This window comes from Rhea americana, unplaced genomic scaffold (assembly GCF_003343005.1).
Source record: "Rhea americana isolate MKP2758 unplaced genomic scaffold, rheAme1 scaffold_8, whole genome shotgun sequence".
Lineage (NCBI taxonomy): Eukaryota > Metazoa > Chordata > Aves > Rheiformes > Rheidae > Rhea > Rhea americana.
The window spans coordinates 4,493,227-4,520,107 of record NW_028186978.1 but is presented as its reverse complement, the minus strand read 5'-3'; the positions used below and the strand labels follow the sequence as shown (position 1 = coordinate 4,520,107).

General features: G+C 37.4%; 1 protein-coding gene across 1 annotated transcript in view; it reads left to right on the top strand.

Annotated features, from left to right (window-relative positions):
- The first annotated feature begins 1,556 nt into the window (after positions 1 to 1,556).
- GRXCR1 (glutaredoxin and cysteine rich domain containing 1) overlaps positions 1,557 to 26,881 on the top strand; it is a 38,695-nt gene continuing 13,370 nt past the window's right edge. Inside the window, exons 1-3 of the mRNA XM_085322770.1 lie at positions 1,557 to 1,952; positions 3,393 to 3,399; positions 25,727 to 25,738. Of these exons, the coding sequence (XP_085178896.1) occupies positions 1,557 to 1,952; positions 3,393 to 3,399; positions 25,727 to 25,738 (415 nt within the window). The remainder of the gene's footprint in view (positions 1,953 to 3,392; positions 3,400 to 25,726; positions 25,739 to 26,881) is intronic.

Genomic DNA, 26,881 nt, shown 5'->3' with positions numbered 1-26,881 from the left:
RCCATTAATTATTTGTGTTTTCAATTACTAGATGGAAAATAAGTAATTTTAGAGTTAAGTCAGAAGAATTGAGATAACAGCATAGGCAGAGTTTTCATGCCTCTTGTTCAAAAGAACAAGTCACAATAACCCCCACTAATTGCTGAAGGATTTGACTTCACATTTTCAAAATCTTGGCCAGAAAGCCTCTTCAGATGCTTAAAGCTCTGCAGTTGCTCATGTACCATTACCATGGTACACTGGCATATCAATGCTATAAACCAGGCATTACCATTTCGGGGTGACTGAGAATTTAGGGATACTTTTCATACATAACACTGGGTGTCATAGGCTTCAGGAAGCAATTCAGTATTTAAGAGTTCAGAGATTAAATGCAACTGTAGAAAATATTTTTTCCAGGAAAGTGGGAGATGGATGGAGTTCTCAGTACTGCTCTGAGGATTGTTCCATGTTTTGCCTCACATGGAGAAAATGCAGAAATAGCACTGTAAGTAAGGCTCAGCACAGGAATTCAGAACGAACTTGAGGGTCTAAGGTGCTGCTGCATGCTATTGAGTAGACATATCCAGAAATTCAAATATGTGTTTGTTCATTTTAGAGCTTGAGTAGGGTGCCTAATACTATACCACTTCTATTTATGATTTGTTGTATTAGAAATTGCCTCCCCTGCAACTGAATCCACCTTATACTATTTTTCTTTGCTTGACCCTTGTCGCCCCAATTAATTAGCTTGCTTTTATTCCTTTGTTCAGATTCCCTTGGGCCAGTCCCTTGAATAATTAACAAAACAGATCAGAGGCCGTGGTTACCGTATGATACTAGTTGTGGCTCAGTTTTATTTAATATCAGAGTGTTACTCTGAGCAACATATCATGAATAATTGCTTCTCCACTGCTCTACCAGTCTGCTTGGAAGGCAAGCATCACAAAGTACTGAGCCWCAGCTCTCCTCCTACTCTCTGTAAGCTTTATACAAGCTTATAAACTTTGGTCAAAAGCCCACAAATGAGATCCGACCAGTAGGTGCCTGAAGTGTGCTGAAAAAAATGCACCCATCATTGACCCCTCTCTCATACTGGAGCTCACAATTTTCACCTCAGGTGCAATGTTCATGTACAGATTTGACATTGAATCTTGTGGAAATTTCTGTCTTCATTTTTGCTTTTCTCAGCAAACAAAACTGCCTTCATACAAACTCATTTAATTTCTATTATTGCTTTTATCAGGTGTGGGTTTGAATTTTGATTTCAGTCAATGAATATAATTTCTTTTCTTCCATTCTTCCTTAATGCTAAAGACTACATAAAGGCTCTTTAATATTTAATTGATGATATCATTTTACAGGTTTTAGTTTAAAGGTAACCATAGCACAAATGCATCCATTATTAACTGCAGAACTACAGTATAGGTTCTTGGGAATCCTCTTTAGTTTAATATGAGAACTCTTGTCAACAGAAAACAGTTGATATTGCTGTAAGTGTGACAAACGRCAGTGCCCAAAAGACAATGGGCACCACGCTGGAACAATGCAAACTACTTATATCAATGGATGAGACAATGTTTAAAAGTGGGATGAAGACTGAAAGTGAGAGGCTGTCGAGGAAAGTTCGATTCCGAGTTGCTTCCTCTCACAGCGGGCGAGTGCTAAAGGAGGTTTACGCGGATGGAGAAGCTGGAGACTCTCTGGATTCTGAATACACCAGCAGTTCAGAGACTGACCAAACCAGCCGGTTAAGTGAAGTGGAAGGACAGCAGAATGGACATGTAGGCTCTGAGTGTGATGAAAACGAAAACGACCAGGATGACTTGCTCATTTTAGCGAGAGCCACTAAAGAAAGGGGTTTTGGTACAAAGCGGGTGAACATTCTCAGCAAAAATGGCACAGTTAGAGGAGTCAAGCATAAAGTCAGTGCTGGCCAAGCCCTTTTTGACAATTTGTCAAAAGTATTTCAGGTAAGTGATGTAGTAAGTCCCTTTCTATCCCTTTTAACCTGTGTTATTCTTTTCCTTTGTCCAAAACTCTCTCATTTATTTTGAAGTTCTCACTCCAAATTCAGTTTTGTTTCCTTTATGTTGCTGTGTGCTTGCTCTTCTTGCATAGGAGAGGCTCATTACTCTTTCTGATGCACCCTGACTCCACACTGCAAATTGCCTGTGAATTTTTTCTTTCAAAATTGACCTAAAGTTTGCTGACTAGAAATATATGTGAATTAGAAATGTGCTTCCCATGTAAGAACCAGGAAAGAAATATACTTGGGGAATTAGTTATTGCTTTATTGGAGACCTTTATTGTGGAACTATAGGGGTGCAAGCCATTTTTCCACTCCTATTATATCAATTTTAATCAATTTACGATGTTATCTACTGTCCTCTACATGTAAATATGTATACTTGTAAATTCCAATGTGTTTAATCTACAAGGTAGATCAAATTAGATGCAGAATGGCAGCAGTGACAGTTTTCCCACATAAAAGTTTCAGAAGAATGAAATCTTAGTCAGAGAACTCTTTTATTAATGTCTGTTTTCCATTCATTTAGTAGAAGGAGCTGAATATTTGTATTTGAAACAGTATATGCCACATTGACTCTTTTGGCAGATAAACACAGCTATCTGAAAAATTAACATAAAAGTTCTAAAAAATATATTATTTCATATACATAATTCTATCTATATATACTATTTAAATATTTACATGATTAATATTTAAACAAGATAGCAACAGATACGCTACCAAACTCTTTCTAGAGGTTGTTAAAAGCTACAGTTACTGTGGTCACTTAAATGGTTTTATAAATGGTTTCAGTACATTGTTTTGAAAGAAATTCTACAGTTTTAAAATRAGCGGAATTTAATATTAGAAACAATTGTTGGTGTGCATTGAAATGAAACATCCTAAAAGATCTCTTTTTACTTTGAAGCTAAGTAGTTTTAAAATAAATTTATAAATGGCTATAGGTTAACATATAGGTTAACTTCTGAATATGAATTTATCCCCAATGCTGTACCTAAATTACAGCAGTCTTCTAGTCAATACTGACATTCCTGTGGAAAATGGATATTCAAAGGCCATGCATCTGCTGCAATGGAGCTTTGTTCTTTGCAGCCAGTGCATATTATAGCACTCAGGTAGCTAGACATTCACTTTATTTCAAATTACTCTCTGAAGATTTTTTCCTTAAGTTTCCCACTTTGATCAGAGTTGTTAGTTAACTGCCTAGGTACTTTTCTGATCAGATATGAGTCTGGAAGAGTCAACTGAGGCACATTTTTGTTCTCCTCCAACCTAGATTCCTTCTATTGTTCCTTTGCCAGGCTCATTAGTAAGACTAAGTCAAGAAATTTGAATCAACTAAATAAATGGAGCCATCTGAAGACATATGCACCTTAATTAGCAGCCCTGTATCTTGCTGAAGTCATCCTTGGTTTCTTATCCCAGTTTTAGGTTAGAAGCTCTTCAGGAAAGGGTCAGGGACTGAATTAATATCTTGTAGTTTTGACATCATCATACTTTGATTGCAGTGAAGTTACTTTTATTCAAAGTTACACCTAGGACCAGCACTGTTTCCATGAWGTGCTCTGAGGGAAGAAAAGAAGGCTTAAGAGAAGCCACACCTATCTCATATCTTCAGAAAATGATTTTTTAGCAAAATCTCCCAAAGAAACCTATAATTCTATAAATCTATAAAACAATGAATAGCTTGAGAAGACAATAAGGGCCTTCTATTTATAAAACAAGAATAACCAAGTTTTTATACAATACAATTAAATTTAASAACTCACTGCTACAGGATATTGTAAAAGCCAAAAGAATGGACACATTTTAAAAAGGAATTTGGCAAATTTAGCAAATTTATGGGAACTGAGCAGCTTCCGCTCAAGCAGTTTCTAGAAAACTGATTTCCAGAAATAACTGTATACTCTTATTGTAAGCATCTACTAGATCAGAAGGATATATTCAATAATTGAGAGAACATCATGATTTGAGGTTTTTACGCAAACAGGTTTCTGTTTCCCCAGACATGAAGTACAATGAAGAATGATTTTATGCATATTTTTTATATCATAGTGTGATCCCATTTCTATGCTATATGGCATACACACAGAAGAGCAATGCACAAATGTTGTCTTTGAGACTATTTGGGAACTGCTTTATCCTGTTGGGAAACATGATCTTCMGATTACAATGGGAGTAATGATCTTTAGGTCCCAGTTATGCATGCCTCAGAATCCGTGTCCCAAACCAGCTGTTTGAAATCCCAGTGTATGCACGTGAACTCTGGGCTCAGTGCTAAACCCACAGCACTGATAAATTATCAAATATGAATACTTACTATTTAATATTTAATAGATCACTTACTAACTAGAATATTTCTGTGAGAAGTGAAATATTGAGTATATGTGAGTATCCTGTGATGCTGAAACTAGATTTTTTTTTGAGATTTATGGCAGTGGCAATATTCTGTTTCTTTAGGCTGATGGCCGTATCTGCAATCTCCTTTACTACCTTATTATTCAAAATTCCCAAATATTCCCTGTGGTAGAGGAGAGATCCTTTAAAATTAGTCATTTTGATCAGGCAGTTTAAGGATAAGCAGGGATTCACTGAGTTTGTTAAGTTATGCAATCAAGACCTTTGATGTTTTACATTCAGAAAAACTTTTAGTATACCTGTGTTAAAAAAGCTTCTATGCATTTTCACGTTCCATGTGGAATATTTGGGCTTTTGAACAATTCTCCTATATTTGCTAGCGACAGCCTTTCTACAGAAGTGGTTCAAACAGCTCCTTCCCAGATCAACCTCCTCAGACCAATCTCATGCCTTCAGGACTTTTTTTGAATGTGACTAATGTAACGTATGTAATATAGGAAGTCTTTCTAGAGGAAAAGAAGGGTTTTCTTCTGTCATGTGTGTATTGCAAACCCGGCTGGAGGAGGTATATCTACTGTCAAGCGAGATCCCCAGCTGCGCGTAGAGCAGCTCCTGCAGCAGCATAGCGGGTAACATCCGACTCCAGCCCTGCCTTGAGACACTAGATCCAACACCTAGGTTTGCCCAACAGCTGTCTCGTGAACCGCTGTGGCTCTGAAAATAAGAGAGTTCACAGCAGTTCAGCCCTGCGCAGTTAATCACTGCTGTYGCTGGAGGCCTCCGCAGCCCACCACGACCACGGCCCTGCAGAGAGGGCGGTGAGGCCCGGGCGGTGCAGCGAGGGCAGCAGGGCCCAGGGTGGCATGGCTGCTGGGCGGGCGCAGCCCTATTTATGCCCCCGAGCACATGGTTTCCATGGCAACCCCCCCAGCCTTTCCCTCCAGGCCTGCTGTGCCTCAGGCGGGAGCGTTGCCATAGCGACCACCTCGGWGGGGGAGGGCGTTGCTATGGCAACACAGGCCACTCACTGCCCAGGTGAGCTGAGGCCTGCAGGCCGCAGCACAGGCCAGGCCCAGCCGGCCTGGAGGGCGCCCGGCGGCCAGCTCGGCTTAGCCTGGAGGGCGCCCGGCTCCCTTGTGGGCAGGGGGCATGGAGAGGTGGGGATAGGCCTCGGAGCCCCTCCGCTGCGCTCAGCAGGCCGGGCCGCGGGGCTGGGCACGCAGGTCCACGGGCACACCGTGTGCCTCTGAGGCAGCCACAAGCCGTGGCACCGGCACTGGCTCACTCCTGCGCTGCTCAAAGTGCAAGGCCCAACAGACAGCGAAACATGAGCATGATTTATTAATTTGTATCCAATACTTACTTAGACCTGAACACCGTTAAAATGTGAATGGGTTTGGGATACTTTCTATATTTTCCCATAAAATATTAGAAGTGAAATAACTCTTGTTCCCTTTAAATAAATGTAATTCTCCTCATAATTGTGTTTTGTGAACAGGTCATCACTGTGCTGGCTTCCATGCAATACAGAACAAAAATCCTTGGATTGTTCAGTATAGCACTAATTAGTACAATGTTCATTTCATGCCAGATCTGTTTTCCATCCCAAAGTGCAATGTAATGGAGCTTAGCCACCGGTTTTATGCAAGTCTCTCCCCATTTCCACTGTTTCAGCAGAGATTTCCTTTACACACTCTGTTGGCCTTCCAGCYTGCTCTGAAAGGTCACTTTCTGCTAAATTAACTACAGATCTCATTCTCAGGCAAGGCCTGCTGATGCCTGTTATAAAAGGGCAGGCATGGTTAACAAACCTGATTAATGTGTTTGTGAACATTGCATCGGAAGTGATGTGGGTGAAGAGACAGACATAATGTATTTGGTCTTTATGAAATTTTCCAACACAATAGGTCAGGTAGAGCTAACTAACATTTAAGGTTGCAAAGTACAAGTCAATATCCAGACAGATAAAGAATTAGCTTACTAATATTTAGAAAGAGGTGGGAAACAGTTAAAAATCAGATGGAAATTTATTAAGAGAAAGAGTGCTTCTGGGGTGGTTAACTTCACTGCCATCATTCTTTACTTGTTCATGACCTGGAAAAGTGAATACATGGCAAGGCACTCAAATCTGCAGATGCTACAAAATGAGAAGGGCTGGCTAATACCAAATCTTAGAGAAAATAAAAGTAAAGAGAGTGAGAAAAGGAATTGTCTTCCCAAGAGGGCAGATGCTGTAAAGTGCTGACAAGGAAAGTTTATGGTGCTACGGTACAAGCAATTGAAGTTTTCAGGTTGGGTGGCATGTTGTATATAGCTCCCACCACTTCTAGGATGTGTAACCCCTGAAACTCTGGGGAGAACACAAAAGAAAGAGTACTGCACTTTTGTTAGAAAAGTCATGATGTTATTCTCAATCTTTTTTTTGCTGGATGCTCAGGGCTAACAGTGCTCTTGATACTCCAGCATCATTGGACTCGGAATTCAAAGACCTCTGCTATGACTGGATTGARTTCAAAGGGGCCTCCTGAGCTTTCTCTTCATATTCTCATCCATACACACCAAACAGGGACTCATGAGTGGGTGTAGTTTGCAGAAGGTAAAGTTGTGCTGGACTACTTGCACCTACCAGTAGGGATGTCAGGGAAACCTGCTCATAACCTAAAGCCGTAACATTTGGTGTAGTAATGCCATTATATGAATGGAGATAAACCCCAGTGAGTTGTAGATATCTTTGAGAGACAGAGCTCTAGTGTATATTCCTAGAGTTAGCGAATCTGAAAAACTGATTGTTGAACAGTGTAGCACTGAAATCCACTGAAGAATAGGAAAAAGTGTAATGGCACACAGGATCAAGAGATTATGAGAAGTAGATATCTGTTTGCTACAGAAAGTTCAGTGTTGGAAGGACAACTGGATCTCTGCAACAGGTGGAGAATGTCCATTCACCACTGCGTTTGTGCCTTCCTCCATGTTTCTATCTATAACCAGTTGATCCAGTTGATTAAATGAATGATAAAATAACTAGTTTCTAGAGCTGGTTGCTGAATTGCCACACTGATTCAAAAAGAAAGATGTTCATGTCTGTGTGCTTTTAACTGTAGCCTGGGGTTGGTCAGGAAAAACAAATTGGTATTTGTTTTTCCCATGTTCTTATAGAAATAATCTATAAAGCACTGAGATCGAACAAGTTTATTATTAACTGTTCATGATGTTTTGTACACTGTTCATGGTATTTTAGGGTTTGCTGCTTTTGGACTTGAGATACATAATGTTAACGATCAGTAAATAGACTTCAAATGATTTAAACAGCMCAAAGTGATATATATAAGCTTTTAGATCAAATGTACGTAGCTATCTAATTTTTTTTTAATGGAGATAAGTAATGTCTTGACTTTTTGAATACTCAGTATTAGGAAACTCAGCAACAAAACCATAGTTACAATACTACTGCTTCATGCTTGAATCAATTATTGAAGAAAAAAATTGCTCAGCTTTTTATGTTGACAATCTGATCAACATGTGTCTGTTTATCCAACCAGGTCTCTAAATTTCTTTGCTCTGATGTGTCTTGATCCTAAAAGGGGATCCATAAGGGAGGACAGTATTTTTGAGAAACTCAGATGTAATGTATAAGGATAAAGCAGAGGGAAGCCCTAGAACAATAAATAAATTTTGTTCTGTGTTTACATATATTTCTGCCTCAGACGATATAATGAAAACACACTTTGATTCCTTCTTTAATCTTGTATAATCACATCTACACCTGCAGATGAGTGAAAATGTTTGAAACTTAATTAATGCTGCTAGTTGCAGAATTTTTATTCATTTAGCATAGGTAGAAATGATTGCATAAAATGCAAGACACCTGAGAACTAGCCTTTACAGATTTTTCAGGAGAGATCAGGCATTAGTAGTGTGGACAGTGCAGGTCTGAAGCGTAGCAGGCTTGTCTGTGCACACCATCCTCCCCTGAGACAGAGACTGAATTTCCCACACCCCTCCCTCCATGGGTCTGTGAAACACACTGGAATCTTGAATAGAATATAATCGTGCTCTGGTAGGTGCGGGATGGAAGCAGTGGTGAGGAAAAGATCATTTTGCACTTAATTTGCACCTTCCCTCTTTGATGGAAAGCAATTTCTAGCAACTGCTTAGTACTGACCAGAAATTGCCTYGGGTTCACCCCTGCTAAGGTCTAGCTGCCTGTGACCCAAGCAGATTGTGCAGCCTGTCAAAAAAGCAGAGCTGTTGCCCCGGGCTGTGAAGGATGGACATGATTAAATGCTCCCTCTGTGAAGTCTACATGTGGCTATTGACCCAAAAAGGGTGATTTATTAATAAGCCTCATTCCCTGACCTTAATACCAGAGTGCAGAACAAAGAAGCTATACTAGTACTGTAGTGAGTATGTATATACATAATGTGTATATTTAGTATTAAAGTGAATTAAGGCATTAGATCTAGATCTAGGCTTCTGAAGAGGAACTTAGTCATTAAGCTCCAAAATTGTGACCTTTGAAATCCCTCTTTGTTTTTTTACCTTGTCTCAAAGATACAAAACCCCTTTTATTAATGAAAACTTGACTAATTATCTGCTCATGATCCACGTTGGCCATGTGCCTCAGCATCTTAGTATTGACAGGACATGACAGTTGCCTCCTACTCATCTCCTATAGAATCCACAAAATAGGCGTTCCTTTGCCTATCTCACCTGCAGGGCTTGATGCAGTAGGTGTCCTCTCAGCATGCCTAATGGATCAGATCCTACACAAAATGTACATAAGCAGATGCTGCTTTGTTACAAAATGTGTCTGCAGGAGGCAGTGGTGGGAGTTGTACTTTGAATTAGATAGTCATAAGATAACATGAATAAGTTACTGGAGCAGGAGTGGAGCACAAGCTTGCTGATTTTCAGCTTGTCCTCTCAGATGCTATGTTTCAGAGTCATGCTTTATTTTCATTTCTTTTTTCTCTCTTTGTWAAGCATACTGTGTAAAGGCATTGCTTCAACATGGAGGTGTTTCGCATCCCAGAAAAGCTTGTAGGCCGTGTCTTTCTGATTAGAGACATCTTCTGGGACAAGAAGTAGAGAGGAGACTGAGTCCAAGTGGCCACAACTTGAGTGGTTGCAAAAAGCCATGTTCCACCACCTTGTTTCACCCCATCTCTTTAAATCTTAAAATATGTTTGCTTTCTTTTTGAAAGAAAGAACCGATGTGCTTGCTCTCAGGCAAATGAATGTGAATGCCAAATGGAAAAAGATACCTCTTGGCAGTACTAAGCAGGATTGCTAAATTATATTGGCCCCAAGAAATTCTTTCAGCTGAAAATAGTCACAAGCTGAGAGAATATTAGGAGGAAATACATATATGTTGATATTATAGACCGTAGCTGTCTGGTGTGTGACATGGAGCACTAGACTATCACTGGCTCTGAGCCTATGCACTGTTCTGATACTCCTACATAATGTCCCTTTGTGAAACTGCTCAGGAAGGTGCTCAGCCTTTGAATGAACATGGAGAATACATCATCTGCCTTCAGACTGGCTTTACTGATGACCGAAAAAGAATAACATTATATCAAATTTACCTTGTCAAAAGTAAAAAATTCTTAGGACACTAGTACAGCATTTATTTATTTATTTATTTTTACATTTCCTGGTAGTAGGAAACCAGTTTCACAGCAGAGATGAAAAAGATGAGCAGATTAGACTTAATCATTAATTTGCAAAAATAACTCTYCTTTACTTTTTACCTAGCTGTGGAGCTCAACCAAGTAACTCAGCAGAACAATTATGAGAAAGTGTCTTTTGAAATTTTCTTACAACTAGGAAATTAAAAAMGGTTGAGCTATTCCCCTGTCTGTGATATGGTACAACAGACTGACTACTAGCTCCTTTCTTGTGGCCCCTTGCTCCTGAGTATCTGCATTCCTTTGACACAAAGATTTTGCAACACTTAAAGCTGAAAAATGAAATATGACTTCCTACAAATATGAAATATCCTATCTGCTTAATAACTGGCGGTGGTGTTTATTCACAGCTACTGGATGTGTGGAAATAAATTACCTTGCAGCAAATATTTAAGGGTCTTCATTGCATCTGAGAGTCTTAGGCATAAGTATTTTTTAGCTACATTTGTAAACATGGAAGTAAATGTTTGGCTACACTGGGCTTCTCACTTATCACCTAACTGCACAGTTGTGCAGTTGTGCAATTGTAAAAATGTGGTAATAATGGAGGCAGAACACAGCTGCATTATTTAGAAAAAAGCAAGAGAGTGAGGAATTTTCTTTGCCTTGGCAATACGGTTCTCTAGGCACATACTAATGCTTTTGATTTCATACCATAAAAGGCATTAGCAAAAGTACCTGTTAGCAAGTTAATTACATTACAATTTAGTTTACAGATCACATGACTGTTTCAGTGCACTGCAGTAGGATTTACAAATACTAGCTAGATAAATAAGAATGTGCTCATGCCATACAAGTACTGTGTTACAATGACCCCCAAAATTGCATTTTAGCAGTTGAACACAAAATGTTTTTCAGGAGTCATCTGCGGCCAATTTGATTGGTATGTAGGTATCATTAGGAACTATTTCCTTCCTTGAAAGAGAAGAAATTAAGGCATACTTTATTTGTAGATAACACTTGCTAGACTGTTCTGATCTGTCAGCAACCTCTTCTGACATTTGTCTGCTACTGTTGACAGTTTATTACACACTACAGCAACACAAAGTGCATGATTAACACTTGACAGTGAGAAATAGTCAAAGATATGATTCTTTTTTGGCTGGAGCTTTAACCTGTGATTACAATTTCCTTCAGGRTCATAGGTTTGTAACTTAAGGGAGGTAAAATAATGCCTTAGAGTGTAATTTGCAGYCAGAAAAATAAGAGTATGACTTTTATGCATGAAAACCTTCCTCATGCTTGCAACATCCAGTGCTAAGTAATACAGAATATGCAAGTCAAATCTCACTGTATTTTACCCAAAYGTGCAACATAAATAGTAATTAAGATCACATCTGCAGCCTGTTGATTTTAGAACTGCAGTGRGAGAAATATAGCTTCCCATCCAGAGGCAGTCCCAGGTTTCTTGCTAGACGCAAGAGCCACAGCACAACTCTACAGCCTCCCTTATCCAAATCAACAGAAATGGTCACAGAAGAGCAGCTGGAGTCAGTGAGGTATAGATTCATTTCACACATGATCAGAAAGATTACAGAAAAGCCATCTAGCCGTCTGTATAGCTAATATGAATTGAACAGCCTTAGTAGAACCTCGCTTTGTAACTATATTTACCATCCATCAGTAATGCCATGGGACTATGTCTTCCATCTTACAGGAAGGCTACCTCCCTCGTTCTTCTCTCCTCATGAAGAAATATGGGAAAAGTTATGGGCCAATATTTGCACAAGTTTGTAACAACATGCAGTGTTATCTCCTGCATTGACAAATTAGTGCAAAGAAGTTTTTCTTCAAGATCGATCCTTGGTAACCTTGTTTGGAACACTATTGATTAACAATAGGTGAACAGGTTTTAAAAATAATAAGAATTGACAACAATCAAACAGTATGATTTTACAAAAAGTTATTTTCCCATACAACTTCTGTGGCATAGGAAGCATTCAGTTTCTAAAACTGCAGGTGAAATTACAGCCTTTAAAAGAAAACATGTTCTTTTCCTAACCAGCTGCTCTTGATCTCAGTACGACATATTTCTATACTACAGTACTACAGAGCTACATCTCAGTACTGTATCTTTAAATGCAAAGGACTTTCCTTAGGCTGCTGTGAAGTATTTCACTGCCATTCAAGTGGAGAATTTCACAGGAGGCAGACCAGACAGAACCGATGAGAAATTAGAGCTTTAAACATTATTRCTAGAGTTCCCTCCACCTATTGCAGGTCTTAATCTGTATCTTAAGAACTTCCCTTTCCAGGTGTTGGTTGATGCTTTCAATCAAATTCCCAAATATGTAATAGAGAAGTCCAATTGTTCTTACAATTCACACCATGATTCAAAAAAGGAACTACCTACTCATTCCCTTCAGCTTCAAACCCAAGATTTAATGAGAATTTAAAAGAGAAGGCAGTTTCTAAATGACTTCCTCAGGAAATAGGTTCTGTTCGTTTATATCTACTTGCAGAGTTTTACCATGGCAGCTATGGGTTTTGGGTCTGCTAAATGGTCAGCCCTTTTGAAAACCTGTCTGCTTGATGTTCACATGGATCTTCATGTGAGAGACTGTAAGGTAGAAGGGCACTTCTACAGGTCAATATTTGCAACTGAATACAGTTACTCCACCTGCACTTGTACAATCTTTCAGCTGCTGCTACTATCTGGGAGCAACCTTGAAGAGGTAGTTTTATCATTGGCTGCTCTAGCAATTTTCTTCTGAAGAGAGAAAAGAAAAAAGCAAGAATTTTCATAAAAGGAAAGATGTCTAGTGAACTTTCTGACCAATGTTTCATCCTGTCTCAATTCTCATTTTGGTAAAAGGTTATGCAACCAGCAGAAATACAATCAGTATATATAATGGAGCAATTTCAGAGTTGTTTGAAGACACAATATGATATTAGAATAATCTTTATTATTGACTTTTTTTTCTGCAGGGGGATTGAATCATAGCTATGCAAAGGAGATGTGGAAATGTTGTTCCGAGAAGAAAAATGGATAGCCAATTTGAATCATTTCAGTATATGCATTTGCAGTCATATTCTTCAGCCACCAAAACATGTTTAACTCTGTGACATGATATATGTTCTAGCCCTATTATATATGAAAAGTATGATTGTAAGGATAACAATTTTTGTTTAATTTAAAGATAGAGATCTCTGGGCCAAAACCTGAATCAGAATAGAACATAAAGCTGCTCATACTGACATTTTTAAAAAATTACTCTAACTGCAGATATGATATATGCAGGTTAACTACATGGGATGCTATTCTGACGAACTTGTCTGGGAGTTGGTAGAACATACACAATCTGCCACACTGATTTTCAAATTTGTATCTATTTGGTTATAAAAGCCCAAACAACGCTGCACCTTAGATTTATTTCCAGCAACATGGTTTATAACSCTGGTATGCTGAGATGGATTCTATTTTGCTCACATGGAAATGGTGGATGAGTCATCTGTCCCCATTTGTACATTAAGGCTAACAGCCAAAGTATACGCTATTTTGGAGCAAAGCCAGATTATGTTTGCTGTCTAAGAGTTGCATTCTTTATGTCTGTAAAAAACCTCAAGCTTTCTGCTTTTAGTTTTGATATCTATTGTATGAGAAARGGAGTGAAACACGGTATTTGTGCAACATAGATGGATCTTTAGTTTAAAAAAATGAAGATTGAGCATATCACTATAATGAGTTGTAATTAACTACTCAAAGTTTGAAAATGAAAGGCAATTCCCAAGATCTAGATAATATTAAGTAATGAGGAGATAGCTGACAGCATAGTTCAAATAATGTTAAGTAAATTAGCAGGAAAAGAAGGTCCTTTTTCATTTAGTACTAATAATGCAGCTATAATTTGGAGAGATTCCTTTTCATCGCTTCYGTATGTTGAGTGGTAAAGCACAGCAGTGTCATTGCAGGGTAAGGACTAAGTCAGCACTTCATCAGCACTTTGTCAGTCTAAGCATAGCTCAGCTTTGCTCTTTGTCTCATTCAAAGACTTCTGCAAAAGCTGTTCCTGGTTGCAGAGTGCTTTGTGATCCTATGCTACAGAATGCTTTATTGCACATGAAAAATGGTTTACATTTCCCTTAACTGTGCAGTATAAATGACAACTTCAGCTTTTACAAAATAGCTTAACTTGGCCCATCTGAGTAACATTTTCAAGGAAAATTTTAAATTGTATAGAGTATGGGAAAAGAGAAAGCACATGTAAATGCCAGATTCTTAGAAATGAAAACTAAGCATACTGGTGTGGTGTTGGTTTTCCAATTTTGTTCAACACTTCTTGTGAGTTGCAGGATCTCTGCACACCTCTTTCTAGTTTCTACTCACAGGAGTACTCTAAAACAGGAAATGATTTTTGATAGAAAGTTCAATATCTGCCAAACATACAAGCTCCAGGGTGCATCCCGAGTCAAAGCCAGACTTCAGTTAACTCTTTCCTCTGATTTTATTGCTTAGGAAAGTAAGTTGTGAAGACTGGTTTGTAATATTTAAATTTATCTGTTACTGGTTGTATTCAGAATGGCACCTTATTCCATTAAAGCCTCTGAACTCTTTGTTGGTTCTCTAAACAAGCAGAAGTAGTTCTGTTGTGCAAGACGGACTGACACAAGGGTGTTATTAATAAGTGATGAAAGGCTGAAACAGCTGCCAAAGAAAATGCAGTAAATTCTCAACTGAGCTAAGTCTAACTGCTGAGAGCTGCTTCAAATATCTGGCAAATAAGACTGAAGTCATGGATTACTGTACTATTCCTTATGTTCTTCTGGGGTATCAAAGGGTAAATCTTAGGAAAAGAGATCCATTCAGCATACAAAGCATAGCGTATTGAAGAAGAAAGAGCTCTGTTATATCATGAGCTAGATCTCACCAGCTAACCATTTTATTCTCCCCTCTGCAATGTGGTGAGTCACATTTGTTGGAAGCTCACCAAATTAGAGCTCATTTTCATAGACCAGTAATGCCTTTTAATTAAATGAATTGTAATTGACATTTGGGAACTGTAAAGGGGATCGCTCAGTAAGCTGTATTTGGCTATGCTTAAATATAAAATGATTGAATCAGAGGTCCATATAGTATTATTATGTTATTATTAGCATCTATATATCTTCTAGCAGTGTAGGGATACACTGCTAGAAGGGAATGTTTTAGAGAGGATAAGTGAGGGACTGGTAAAAGGAGAAAAAAGAAAGACTTGAAGCAAAAATCAATCTTCTAAAATAGGAAGAGGTTGCAACCTTTTTTTTAACTAGAGCTGCCTGCCAGGGGACAATAAACATTTTTTTTCCAAAGCTGCTGCCAAGCTGAAAAGAAATGGGACAGAGTAGATATAGTAGTTTTCATGACAGCTATTTGCCCCTGATCCATACAACTCTGTCTCTSTACAGTATGAAATGCTCTATTGAGTGGAACAGTCAGCAGTGATTACAGACAGATGGGACCAGTGTACTCAGACCAGGACACATTCACAGTCGTGCTGTTTCCTAATTTTTCCACGTGATTTGAGAAATCAAGCAGTTTCATCTTTATCCATCTACCCTCAGCAAACCCTGCTCCACTTCTGGCTAAAGCCACCCTAAAATACAGAATCTTCTCAAATGAGACATAGGCTGCCCGATGATCCTACCTCGATGGACAGCTTAAGATACAAACTCATTGAACCACTCTTTAATAAATAAACAAGCAAAAGGAAAAGCTGTTTTATGACAAGAGAAGAGAGGAACTGGGCCCTAAACCTAAAGGTGCTGTAAATTTATTGTTTTTTAAAAATAATTCAGGGTGACATCATGGGAAATGGTAGGTAAAAAGCAGAAATACCACTACAGTCTGAGTAAGTATCAGGACAAAACATTCCCACTTGCAGCAAATAAGTGCATTTCATATAAGCCCAGGAATATCTTTAAATGGGAATTTACACTTATGTACCATGAAATAAAAATATTAGTAATTTATTGTAGTGTTTCATACATACAACCAAGCATAGGCAAGTCTAGATATGTTCAGTTTGGATAAATGACTAGATCCTAAGTGCTAGTCAGAACTCTTTCAAGCTGACCTGGAAAATCAGTAAAAAGTATGTTCTTTTATTTCCAACCCTTCTTGTTTTGACTAGACCCCAAAAAATAGAAAGGCCCAGAATAACTGTAAAAATGGAGCTTAAAAAAGATGAAATGTGTTTTCTCAAGTTAACTTAAATAGAAGTATAAAAAGTTAAACTTTTTTAAAGTTCCATTTTATCAAAGCAACATTCTCATTTTACCCAGTTTATTTCTTCCTGTTGCTAACAATAAAGAGATAATGGTGAAATAAACATTGAAGAAAGGTTGAATAATAATYCTTTTGCATACTGCTACATGTAACTTTTATCACCAAGTAATAACTCATAACCATTAAGTAATAGGAAATTAAATGATGTAATTTAGGATAAATCTACTAAGAATAAAGACTTATTTTGTATATTGTTTAGAATTGTATAATTAATATTAACATTCTTGTCACGATCCATCTGTGATCCTTTGTTTCAGTACTCTGGTCTTCCACACTATTTACAGATCTAGCTTTAGGTAGGCAGCTGCTATGCGGCCCAAGCCATATATTTTTAATTTCCTGAGGGCAACATTTCTTTAAGTGACATATAGTAGACTTTTTCTCTCTTCCATTAATTAGTTACTGTTTGCAAGGTGCTTTGGAGAAGTAAACGTGACCTTCCCATTTGCCAGTTCTCTAACTTCGTGTTCTCTGCTAGTAGTCAGAGGCAGAAAATTGATAGAAATAATAAAATGTGAATTTACCATTTCTATTTTCATATTTTGTTCAACTTACCAATTTYCCAGAAATTTAAAAATGTCTGTATCTTTGTTGTGTCAAAAGCACACTGCATAAATCATTATGCTGCTGTTCTGAAAGCAGAATCTTCAGAAAACTGTCTCCAGGTAAACAGATGAAGCAACAAAAGTAGAAATTCTGCTCTTTTCCTTTCACATTAATGCAATATAATCATAAACGCCTACTGAGATCACTTGAAAGCTGTGTCACTTTAGTTTTGCATAGATCTATAGCCAGATGAATTTAAAATACAATGAAAATTCAGGCTAAAATTTAGAACTAAATTAAAATGCCTTCTAATGGTCACACAATTTGTGCAACAGCAAAATAATGTTACACCTTTTTATATACATCAGACCTGTACCCAGGCCTGCCACAATACAAGCTATGTCTACCACAAATAATATTCAGCTTACAGAAGTGGGAAGTTTCAGTTTGACCACTGCTGTGTTACAGTGCTTCATAGATACTGTTTTCTGTTGGTTGGTTGTAAAATTTTATGTAAATTATTTACACATATTCAAATTACATCATTACTTTGCAAAATAATTTATATATGATGACTTTAAAAGGGAGTCACCTTATATCAAGCAATGCTGGGGGTGAGACAGAAAACTATAGTGAGTGGACACTAGGAGAAGATGAAAGATGAGTATAACTCAAGAGGTGGTTGGTGAGAGAAGCAAAGATCCTTCTCTTCTCTAAGAAGATGGTAAAGGTAACTGGAGAGTCTTTAGATAAAAATTCTCTGGATAAAGTTGGTAGGATGAAATTATGCAACATGCTTGGGAAGTTGTTCTATAGAGATTTCTGAAAATATGAAGCTAACTGAGAGCTGGAGGAACTAAAGTGAAAACCAAGATCATGGTATGCAAATGAGAGACTGGCCAGGTGGTAGATAGTGAGACAAAGTAATTAGGTTGCAGAAAAGMTCAGGTGATAGTTATGCAGTCTGTGACTGAACATAATGGAGAGGCTGAAGATGAAGAAAGTAGCAACATTGAAATTGTAAGAGAATTCAGAAGATAAATTAAGAGCTTGTGGGGAAAAACTAAATTTATCCAAGGGATCCTGTAGAAAGCTACCTGCTGTCATAATTGACAGAGATGTCTAGGAGGAAGATGTAACAGCTGTGGTTGTCGGAAGGTTGGGAGCCTGCAAAGCTGGTTTAATGACTGTGGAGGTGCTGTGCAATAGTTTTAAATATCCTGTATTGACTACATGCTTGGTAAGATGATTAAGTAAACATATTGGTTTGGATTCAAAGAATTCATCAATAACTCTGCAGAGGGGGAAGTGATGCTTTGAATTTGTCACATTTCAGCAGTGCACTGTAACCATGTGTAAGGCTTTGAAGGTTTGTCTCAGTCTCTTCCTGGCTGCTTATGGCAGAGTCCTGGACATCTGCAGCTGAACTGTTACAATTGGAAAGACTTCTGCCTAAGGGAGGAAAGGACTCTTTCTGGGATGTTTAAAAATTAACTACCAGCACAGCAGGTCTTAAATAAGAGAGAAATACATGTAGGTTGTTTATTATCTTAAACTATCTATATTCTAGTTTACTTTCTAAAATAACCACTAYGTTTTTGGTTTTAGGAAGGTAAATGTGAATGTGTTCCATGGCAATGCAGGGTATTGATCTTTGTATGAAAGAATCATATATGTCTGATACTTAATGAGTAAAAGGCTTACATGCAGAAACCTGGAAACTCTGTTTGCTGCGATTGTTCCTAGCTTAGATTTTGGGAGATCTGTCTGCTCAGTGATCTGAGTTCTCTTGTGAGCCTCTGTTGCATTTTGGTGGATTCATTGTATGCTCAGCCCAACTAAAAGGTAGCAGAGACACAGGCCACTTCTGAACCAGAGTGGCTGGCACCATGGAGGCCTCCAGCTCCATGAAATTGCAGCCATTCTTGCAACYTGCCTGCAGCAGAGGCTTGCAACTTTGACCTTACATAAATCTCACATGAAGATAAGGGTTGCACATAAATCAGTCCCACAGTAGATACCAAACATGGCATGTGTGGTTGTGGAGTGCTCTGGCTTAAGAAAATAAACCAGAAAGGAGGGAGGGATGAGCAGAGGGTAGGTTTCTGTATGCTGGCAGTCCTGGAGGAAGAACAAAACTCTGCTGGATGCCTGATGAAAATGAAATGTTAAAGTCCTGAAAGACACATTTGACCTGGAAGAAAGATGAAGAACAGCTGGGTTTGCTGGAGGGAAAGGGAAGCTTAGACTGCAGTCTGATCAGTTCTCTCAGATAAACAGAAAGGCAAAGGATAGGTAAACATGAGCTTTCCATTACAGGTTACGTTCAGAAGGTATAGCAATGCCGGTTGAATGGGAGGAAATAAGTTATTCTTTACACTCTGTTACAACAACACTGGTTGATGACTAACATTAAGAATAAACCTTTTGTTTATTCTTTAGATTACCATTTAACTTTAAAATATCTCTATTCTAGCCACTTCTGTGGTAAATACTTCTTCCTGACTTTGATATAGCCAGAAGAACAAATAATTTTCCACTAGAATTTCAGACCTGAAAACAAAGGGGTAGTTTTTGCCTTTGATTTTTTCTGAAATTCTTTTATCTCTTCATTTGCATCTGGTTGGTACAGGCTACTTCTCAAGAAGTTCTATTCACATTTTATAAGCAGTTCTAAGTAGTATTTGTAATATGCAGTCACAGACATGGGAAGGTAGTCAGAGAGCTTGTACCTCCTATAACTCTATAACACAATTTTGCAGAGGGATAGGTTTTCAATTTCCTGATTCAACGATTACATCAAAAAAAAAAAAAAAAAAAGTTGTTGTTTATAATGCCACTCAGATTGTTCAGCTCTAAGCCATTTATCAAACATAGCAGATAATCAAATGATAGTAAAATTAACTTACAACTCTCCTGCTATCACTGTATCTATAGAAAACAGTGGTTTCCCTGGTTGTATGCTAGGGTTATGGAATACTACTATGAGACTTTCAACATAGAATAGATATACAAAGGAAATATTGAATTCCTCAATGCCAAGGAAGTCATTGTTAAGACAGGTACTCAAGTTTGCATGAAGTGCTCTGTACAGGATAAGACAGGTATTACACATATTAGTATTAAATATACTATAAAACTGTTACAATGTATCAGAAACAACAGAATTTTTCCTCATAAAAAACTATTGTTTCCTATTTGTTTTGCTGGACAGAAAAGCTCTTATAGTTTAATGTTTTCCATTAACTCAAAAGAGATTTTTCATAATACAGTGTGTAGTGTGTATAAATAAAAGAATCCCAGCACCATTCCTCCTGTACAGGAAAGCAGAAGTTTTGTTGCTCTGAAATTATTTGATCAGGCAAAGGGAGGGTAACGGAGGTTTAAAATAGATGAATAGACAATTCTATGAGCTGTATCAGAGCAATTTTTATTTTCCTTTACCCTCCTCTTCCCTGATCAATTCATTTCAAAGGAGATATTATAGTTAACAAACTAACAGATAAAAAACAAAACTGGACATGTTACAGACCGTGTTACAGACCAGTCCAGATACAGCCTATCTAGCTTCAGATCTCTTCTACTGAATGGAGGAATAGTTCAAAGCATTGCATCATATTAGATGAGATTGTTGTATACAGTTAGTGAAGAACGAACAACTTTCAAACGAATTTTTCAAATAACTTCTAGTGCCTCCTATAAATCGCYGAGGACAGAATCATTTTCAATTGTTCTTGGTTCTTCATCTTCTGTCTTTGTGGGAGGTGTTGGTGTGCAACAAAGAAATGTTACTTTTTTGTTAGAAAACTATTTAACATTTCAAGAGAGTCTTCCCAGAAACCTCCTCTCTTTCTCTCTGGTACTAACTTCTTGGAAATGTCAAATAGGCATGTATGAAGAGGAAGAAATAATGAACAAGCAAGCCAAAGGGAGAAACAAGCATTATGTCACCTTGTTGTTTCTTCCTGGGAAAATTACACACTAGGTAAGAACTAGACACATGAATATCTTTTGCTTCAGATTTTCAAAGATTTCATTTGTCCCTATCATATGCAGAAAAGAAATAGTACACTAATAATAAAATACTGAAAGTCCTTCAAAGCTTGATAAATAAAACCCAACTGTTCATAGACAGATACTGATCTTTTTCTAATAATTTGCTCATCATAATAAATTATGCCCTTGCTAAATTCCAGCCTGGGTACATACATTCTACCTGCCTTAGTCCCATTCTCTCCCTTTCAATTAGATATAATGTTTGACATTTTAGATACCCTTAAGCATTGCTGTGCTTTGTTAAACAGGAACTGCTTTTTTTTYCCCCCCAGTGTCAGTGTGACACTGCTGGCAGGCAGTTTGATTTTATAAAGTCTAGCAGAGACCATGAACCGTAGGGAGATATAACCTATGCTCTGATCTGAACTCACCTACTTGAAAAGAGACTGTAGCCTGGCTTTATGAGTGTAAGCAGGATGAACGGTAATAAGGACATTAGGAGGTGAGCTCAGTTGTAGTCTTTGTACTTTCTGAACCTGCTGATAACCAAACTGTTACAAAAAGCAGAGAGATGCAGGGTCATGCCCCATCCTGTCCTGCCATGGTATTGTAATTATCTTTTCTGTTTTGAAATAAAAACTCTTTGACTTCTCCTGAACAGCAGTCTGTGCTACAAGGTATGTGAGAAAATCTGCAGTGGCAGAAGAAAGACACTATGTCATATCTGTGTTATCTGAGAAACAGAAGGGATTGCAATGCACATGGGGTTACAGGTCTGACAAGCCCTTATATTCCCTTATATTCTGTGTATTCAGTCAAATGACTTGAATACTGATGATAATAATGTTATCAAAATATATTTTTTGCATAAAAAGGCATGAGATTCATTAGGATGAAAGAAACAATATAGATGTCACATATAATACTATTATTGCATTTGCTGTTTTCATCTAGCATCCCTAAAATTGATAAATAGTCTTAGAAGTAAAAATAAATTACAGATATACGTAAGTAAACTATATCTGTGTCTTAGATAGAGTGAAGTCTTATACTTATTTTGCACTGCAGATGATGAACAATTTTGAAGATGTCAACCTTATACAGGTAAAACTGTGCTATATTACAAGCAGCAGTATGTGGTTTGTGTATACATGAGAGATAACAGTTGTCCAGGAGTCAGAGATCTCAAGATTCATGGGAGCTGTGAGCAGCTCCTCAAAGTTATCTAGGTTTGTCAGACTAAAAAGAAATAAAATGAGATGTTTCATCCTCTGTGTTGAGACATAAAATCAAGCAAAGGGGCCTGGTCTCCTCTACTGCTTTTGGAAATSGATATTCTTCCAGAGCTGCCGTTTGTGAGGATAGGCGAGAAAGCAGACAAAAGGAAGACAAGTATGTCTGCTATTTTAAAATCTAAGGAAAACAGTGACCTGACCACTTTCTTGGAATCAGCAAAGCGAAGATCTGTATTTTGGACTGTCCCAGAGACTCTGGCTACCTTGTGTGGCTGTGCAGCATCCACTGAAATTACATGAATCTCTTTCAGGACTTAGATCTTGGCTTCTTGGTGCCCACATTTCCTATTTGTAAAAGGGAACTGATAGAATTTCCCCATTTGCTGATGGTTATGAGGATRGTAACTGGTAATATCATTGCACTGTCACTAATGATATAAGGTTCTAGACTCTAAGTCCTAGAGTTATGSTCTCTATAAGTATCAAAACAGGATAAGAAAAAGTGCTGTATTTTCAAAGTGAGGTATTTCGGATAAGGTCATCACATGCTTTCACCTGAATATACGACTTGCATTATTGTGGGAATTTGGTCTTTATTCTGCTGCGGTCTATTAGAGCGCATAGAACTTAATAAAGTTCTAGTTCTGAATTTTCCCAAATGCTGATATATCATCTGACCTTGAAGATAATACAGATAGGACTATAGCCTTAACATAGTAAAGCACTTAAGAGAGTGCTTAAATTTAAAATGAAATGCCCACTGTGTCTTGATGAGAGAGAGCCTATGAAGGGTTTAGACTACAAATAGTGAAATGGCACAGAACGTGATTTTGTACTGAGAGCGCACACTGTGGCTAACTACTGCTCGCAATTCCTTCTGTGTGAGTAAACAGATTCTGCCTGCCAAAGGAAAATTAGTTAACTAGGCAGATAAGATCTGTTTGTTGGAAGAGGTCTCCTGGCCAGGAATCTGTTCCTTCTGAAAATGCCATTGAATCTTTAATTTCAAAAAGGCAACCAACAATGACAGACAGAAGGGACAAGTTGATAACTCCATTAGCGTGATACAAAGTTTGCAAACATTTGTAGAAATAGATAGGTAGGTGTGTGTGTGTGTATATATATATGTATATGCACACACAGGTATTTATGTACACATCTTTTTCTTGCTCAACATTTTCTTTAGGTCGGGAGTGCTGTGCTTACTCTCTGAAGCATCTTTTGTGCAGGATTTGTACTGCACTGTAAATTCCTTCCTCAGCTGATTCGGTGGATAGTAGATACTTCTGCCAGTCTGAGAGTATCTAATTACAAAGTCAAGGGGTGCTTATTTCAGTAGAACACTGAGATGGTGAAAGATGATATTCTGAGACAGAGAAGGGCATATCGGCCATTGATTTAGGTCAAAGAAGCAATTCACTACCATATAGATAGCATTAGTTGAATGTTCATCCTTCATATAGTAAAAAACTCTAAAAATCTTGTGTTTGCTAAAGGTTGGCATTAAGATTTTAGCTTTTGCCAAAGTATTATATCAGCACATTAAAATAAGCAGAAAAAATATCCCATCTTTGCTAGAGTACAGTTGTTCATATAATGCAAAGTACAAAGCTGATTTTTGTTGCATTTGTTATTGGATACAAGCGCAGGAAAATGATGAGTACTTTAAAAGAACCAAGCTTAAATTTGCAGATGATACCACCATGATATAAATTATACATGAATATAAATGTAAATAGATATTCTTTTCACACCAGTGAGGTTAAAACAAAGAATATCCACACCTGCTCTCCTGAGGAAGGATTAAAAAAAAATCCCTAGACTGCTTTTGTAGTGTTGCTATGATAGCTTTCATTTGCAACCAAATAAAAGTTAGGCTGAAAACTCATGTCAGCAGGGCAGGCATGAAAATATGAAAGATATTAGATAAAATCTATAGCCTTGGGAAAGCAATTCATGACAGATACACTGAAGAAGTAATACAATATAATAATATTAATAATTCATTTTATAAATTCCCTTCTCAGATAGAAGTCTAGGTGACATCCACTGAAGCAGAAGGAAATGGCCAGGGATAACCACGTGACTAGCAGAAAAACATGGGTTCTTTTTGTTGCTACTTCAGTTGTTACTGGATCTAGAAGGCAGAGATCAAGACATCGTAGAGAAAGTCTGAACCCAGAGACTTCCATGGTAGTTTTACAGGATATATATTTTAATATTTATTTTAAAGGCCATATTTTAATGGCCTTTAGAAGTACTATGGAAACATCTGAATTTTTCCATAAGCATATGAGAATGTTATACATCATTTTCAAAGATACTCAGAAACTCATTATTAGTGTCATGGCAGCTGTTACAGAGAAGAGATAAATTCTTAAATGCATGTTTTAGCAGTGTGATTCTAAAATATTTCATGATATTTGCATAGCTCCACCAGCACATATTATTTTCAAAATATTTACTCCAAAATATTGAAATGATATGAGGCTTCATGTATTTCATAATGTATTTTATGTTATACATTTACCCTGGCTACTAGACTTTGCTGTAAGGAAAAAAAAAGGTTCAGATGGTCACATTTCAGTGACTTTGTTTTGCTGTTTGTCTTTTTATGTYGAATTTTTCACTTTTTAAATATTACTTAATTTGTACTGTTCTTCCTTTGTCTGTATCCTGACACTTTTAAGTTTATTCTCTTTTCAGTTATTTCTCTCCATTCACCCCTTTCTCAGTCCTCTGCAACTCTCCTTTTTCCTGTCATCTGCTTATTTTCATTTAAAAAGAAAGCTCTTCATATACTTCATTTTCGTCACCAATTGCTTCCTCTKTTCTTCATGCTAAACTCATATATCCAGCCTGATAAGATGATGCTGTTTGCAGAAACTTGCTCAGTTGATGCACGTAGTTGTATCTGTGTCGCAGGTGAATGCAGGTGGGATGGCAGAGGGACAGGATTCCCTCATTGCCCCCCAGCACCCTGGCCCCGCTCTGCCAACCATGTCTCTGCTCCCAAAGGGTGACTGTTCCTTCTTTGCAGAAGCCCTGACCTACCTGCTAAGGAAGTCGGTGAAAAGACGGAGCTGTAAATGATATAGAGGATTGCTAAAGTAACTTTATTTCTCTCTGAAATCATAACCCCCTTCGTTGACACATACTCATGGCCCATGTACATAGGACTTATTGAATGTGACCCCAAAGTTACCACCTCAAATCAAATGATTTTTGATTAGCTTCAAGTTTCATTAAGAAGTGAGCTTATAGGAAGTCTGAGAAAGTTGTCAATACACATTGCTCCAAATCTTTCAGTTTGTTGATCTATCTAACTTCAAAAGCTGAGCAAAATTTTGTTGTACCTATTGACCCACAAATTACTCTGTTTAACAGTTCAAATTTTATGTGCGTTTATGAGTCATATAAAGATGATTCTAATTTAAAGTTTGTAACACTGAACTATGAAAGTTCATCTTCTAAAATACCTTCCATTAATTTCTTTACACTGCTTGTATTTTATTATAATTTTGGTACAATTCCAACCTGGAAATAAAAAGTATGGTGAGATGTGCTATAACATAATTCTGCTGATTTGCTTTGAGAGTATAATCTAGTTACTAAATATGAAAAGCCACTGAAATGGGTAGCGAAATAGGAATTAGCATAGATTTTCATCAGGAAAAAGAATGTAAACCTCTCTACTTATGTTCACTTCTGTTTTTAATTACCAGGATGATTCAGGACAGATAACAGAATGGATTTTCCCTGGTATGATAAAGTCCTGMCGAAGACAAGTTGTTCATGTTTGTAGCACAGAAAAATAGATTTTTAGTAAAATTTCATTAAAACAAATACTTAGCCAATGCCCTTGATACTTCTTTGCAGGGCAAGTAAGGCTTTTCTTTTTCATTGCTGCATTAAGAAAAAAATAAAGGAATAAACTTAAAAGGGACTCTGTGTACATGCCTACCACTTGATAGCTTTACAGATCACTTTACAACTTTCCATTTTTCCATGTCTTCAACTGCTTATTTGTATGCTGTAGAGACACTGCAGTCCTGATGCTTCSTGAGATAATGACGGTCTGTATCTGTCCAGCCAGCCCCTGGTGTCTGGGAACAAATAGCATTAGRGATTAGAACTATGAAGGAACAAGAATTTCCAACTTGTTGTAGTTTATCGCTTCAAAATGTATTTTCACTCCGAAGAGGAGAAAACAACGGATATGTGAAATTGTCTCTGCATGAATATTTTTTTGAGAATTCCTTTTAGGTTCTTCTGAAAAGGATGAATTTCTCTTCCTCTTGGCAAACCATGCATGGTTACTATATTTTCAATATTTATGTAGAGTATTTGTCTTTTAAGTAAATGATCCTCTCATTTGAAATGTGTGAATAGTATGCTGCAGAAGAGTCAATTGCTGCCGCAGAGGTGTAACAGCTTTTAAGTCTAGAAAATGGGTTACAGAAAAATAGCTTGCTTTTTATAACATTTTTTCCTAAAAAGAAGCCCTGGAATTTGTTCAAAGAGAAATAAATACTGACCCCTTGCAACATGCTTTCTTCCCAGCATGGGAGGTGGAAAACTGATATGTTAGCAATTACACTTTCAGTGATCTATAAAACTCAAATGTCTCTCTTCCTTTATTTCTAAGAATCTTTTTCGGTAAAATACTTTTTTCTGCATTTTTTTTTTGTTGCATTTACTTAGATAAATTGTGACTTCATTATTTAGAAAAATATGCAGTGATGTGTATCCAATTTTACAATTTTGTCTTTACAATTAT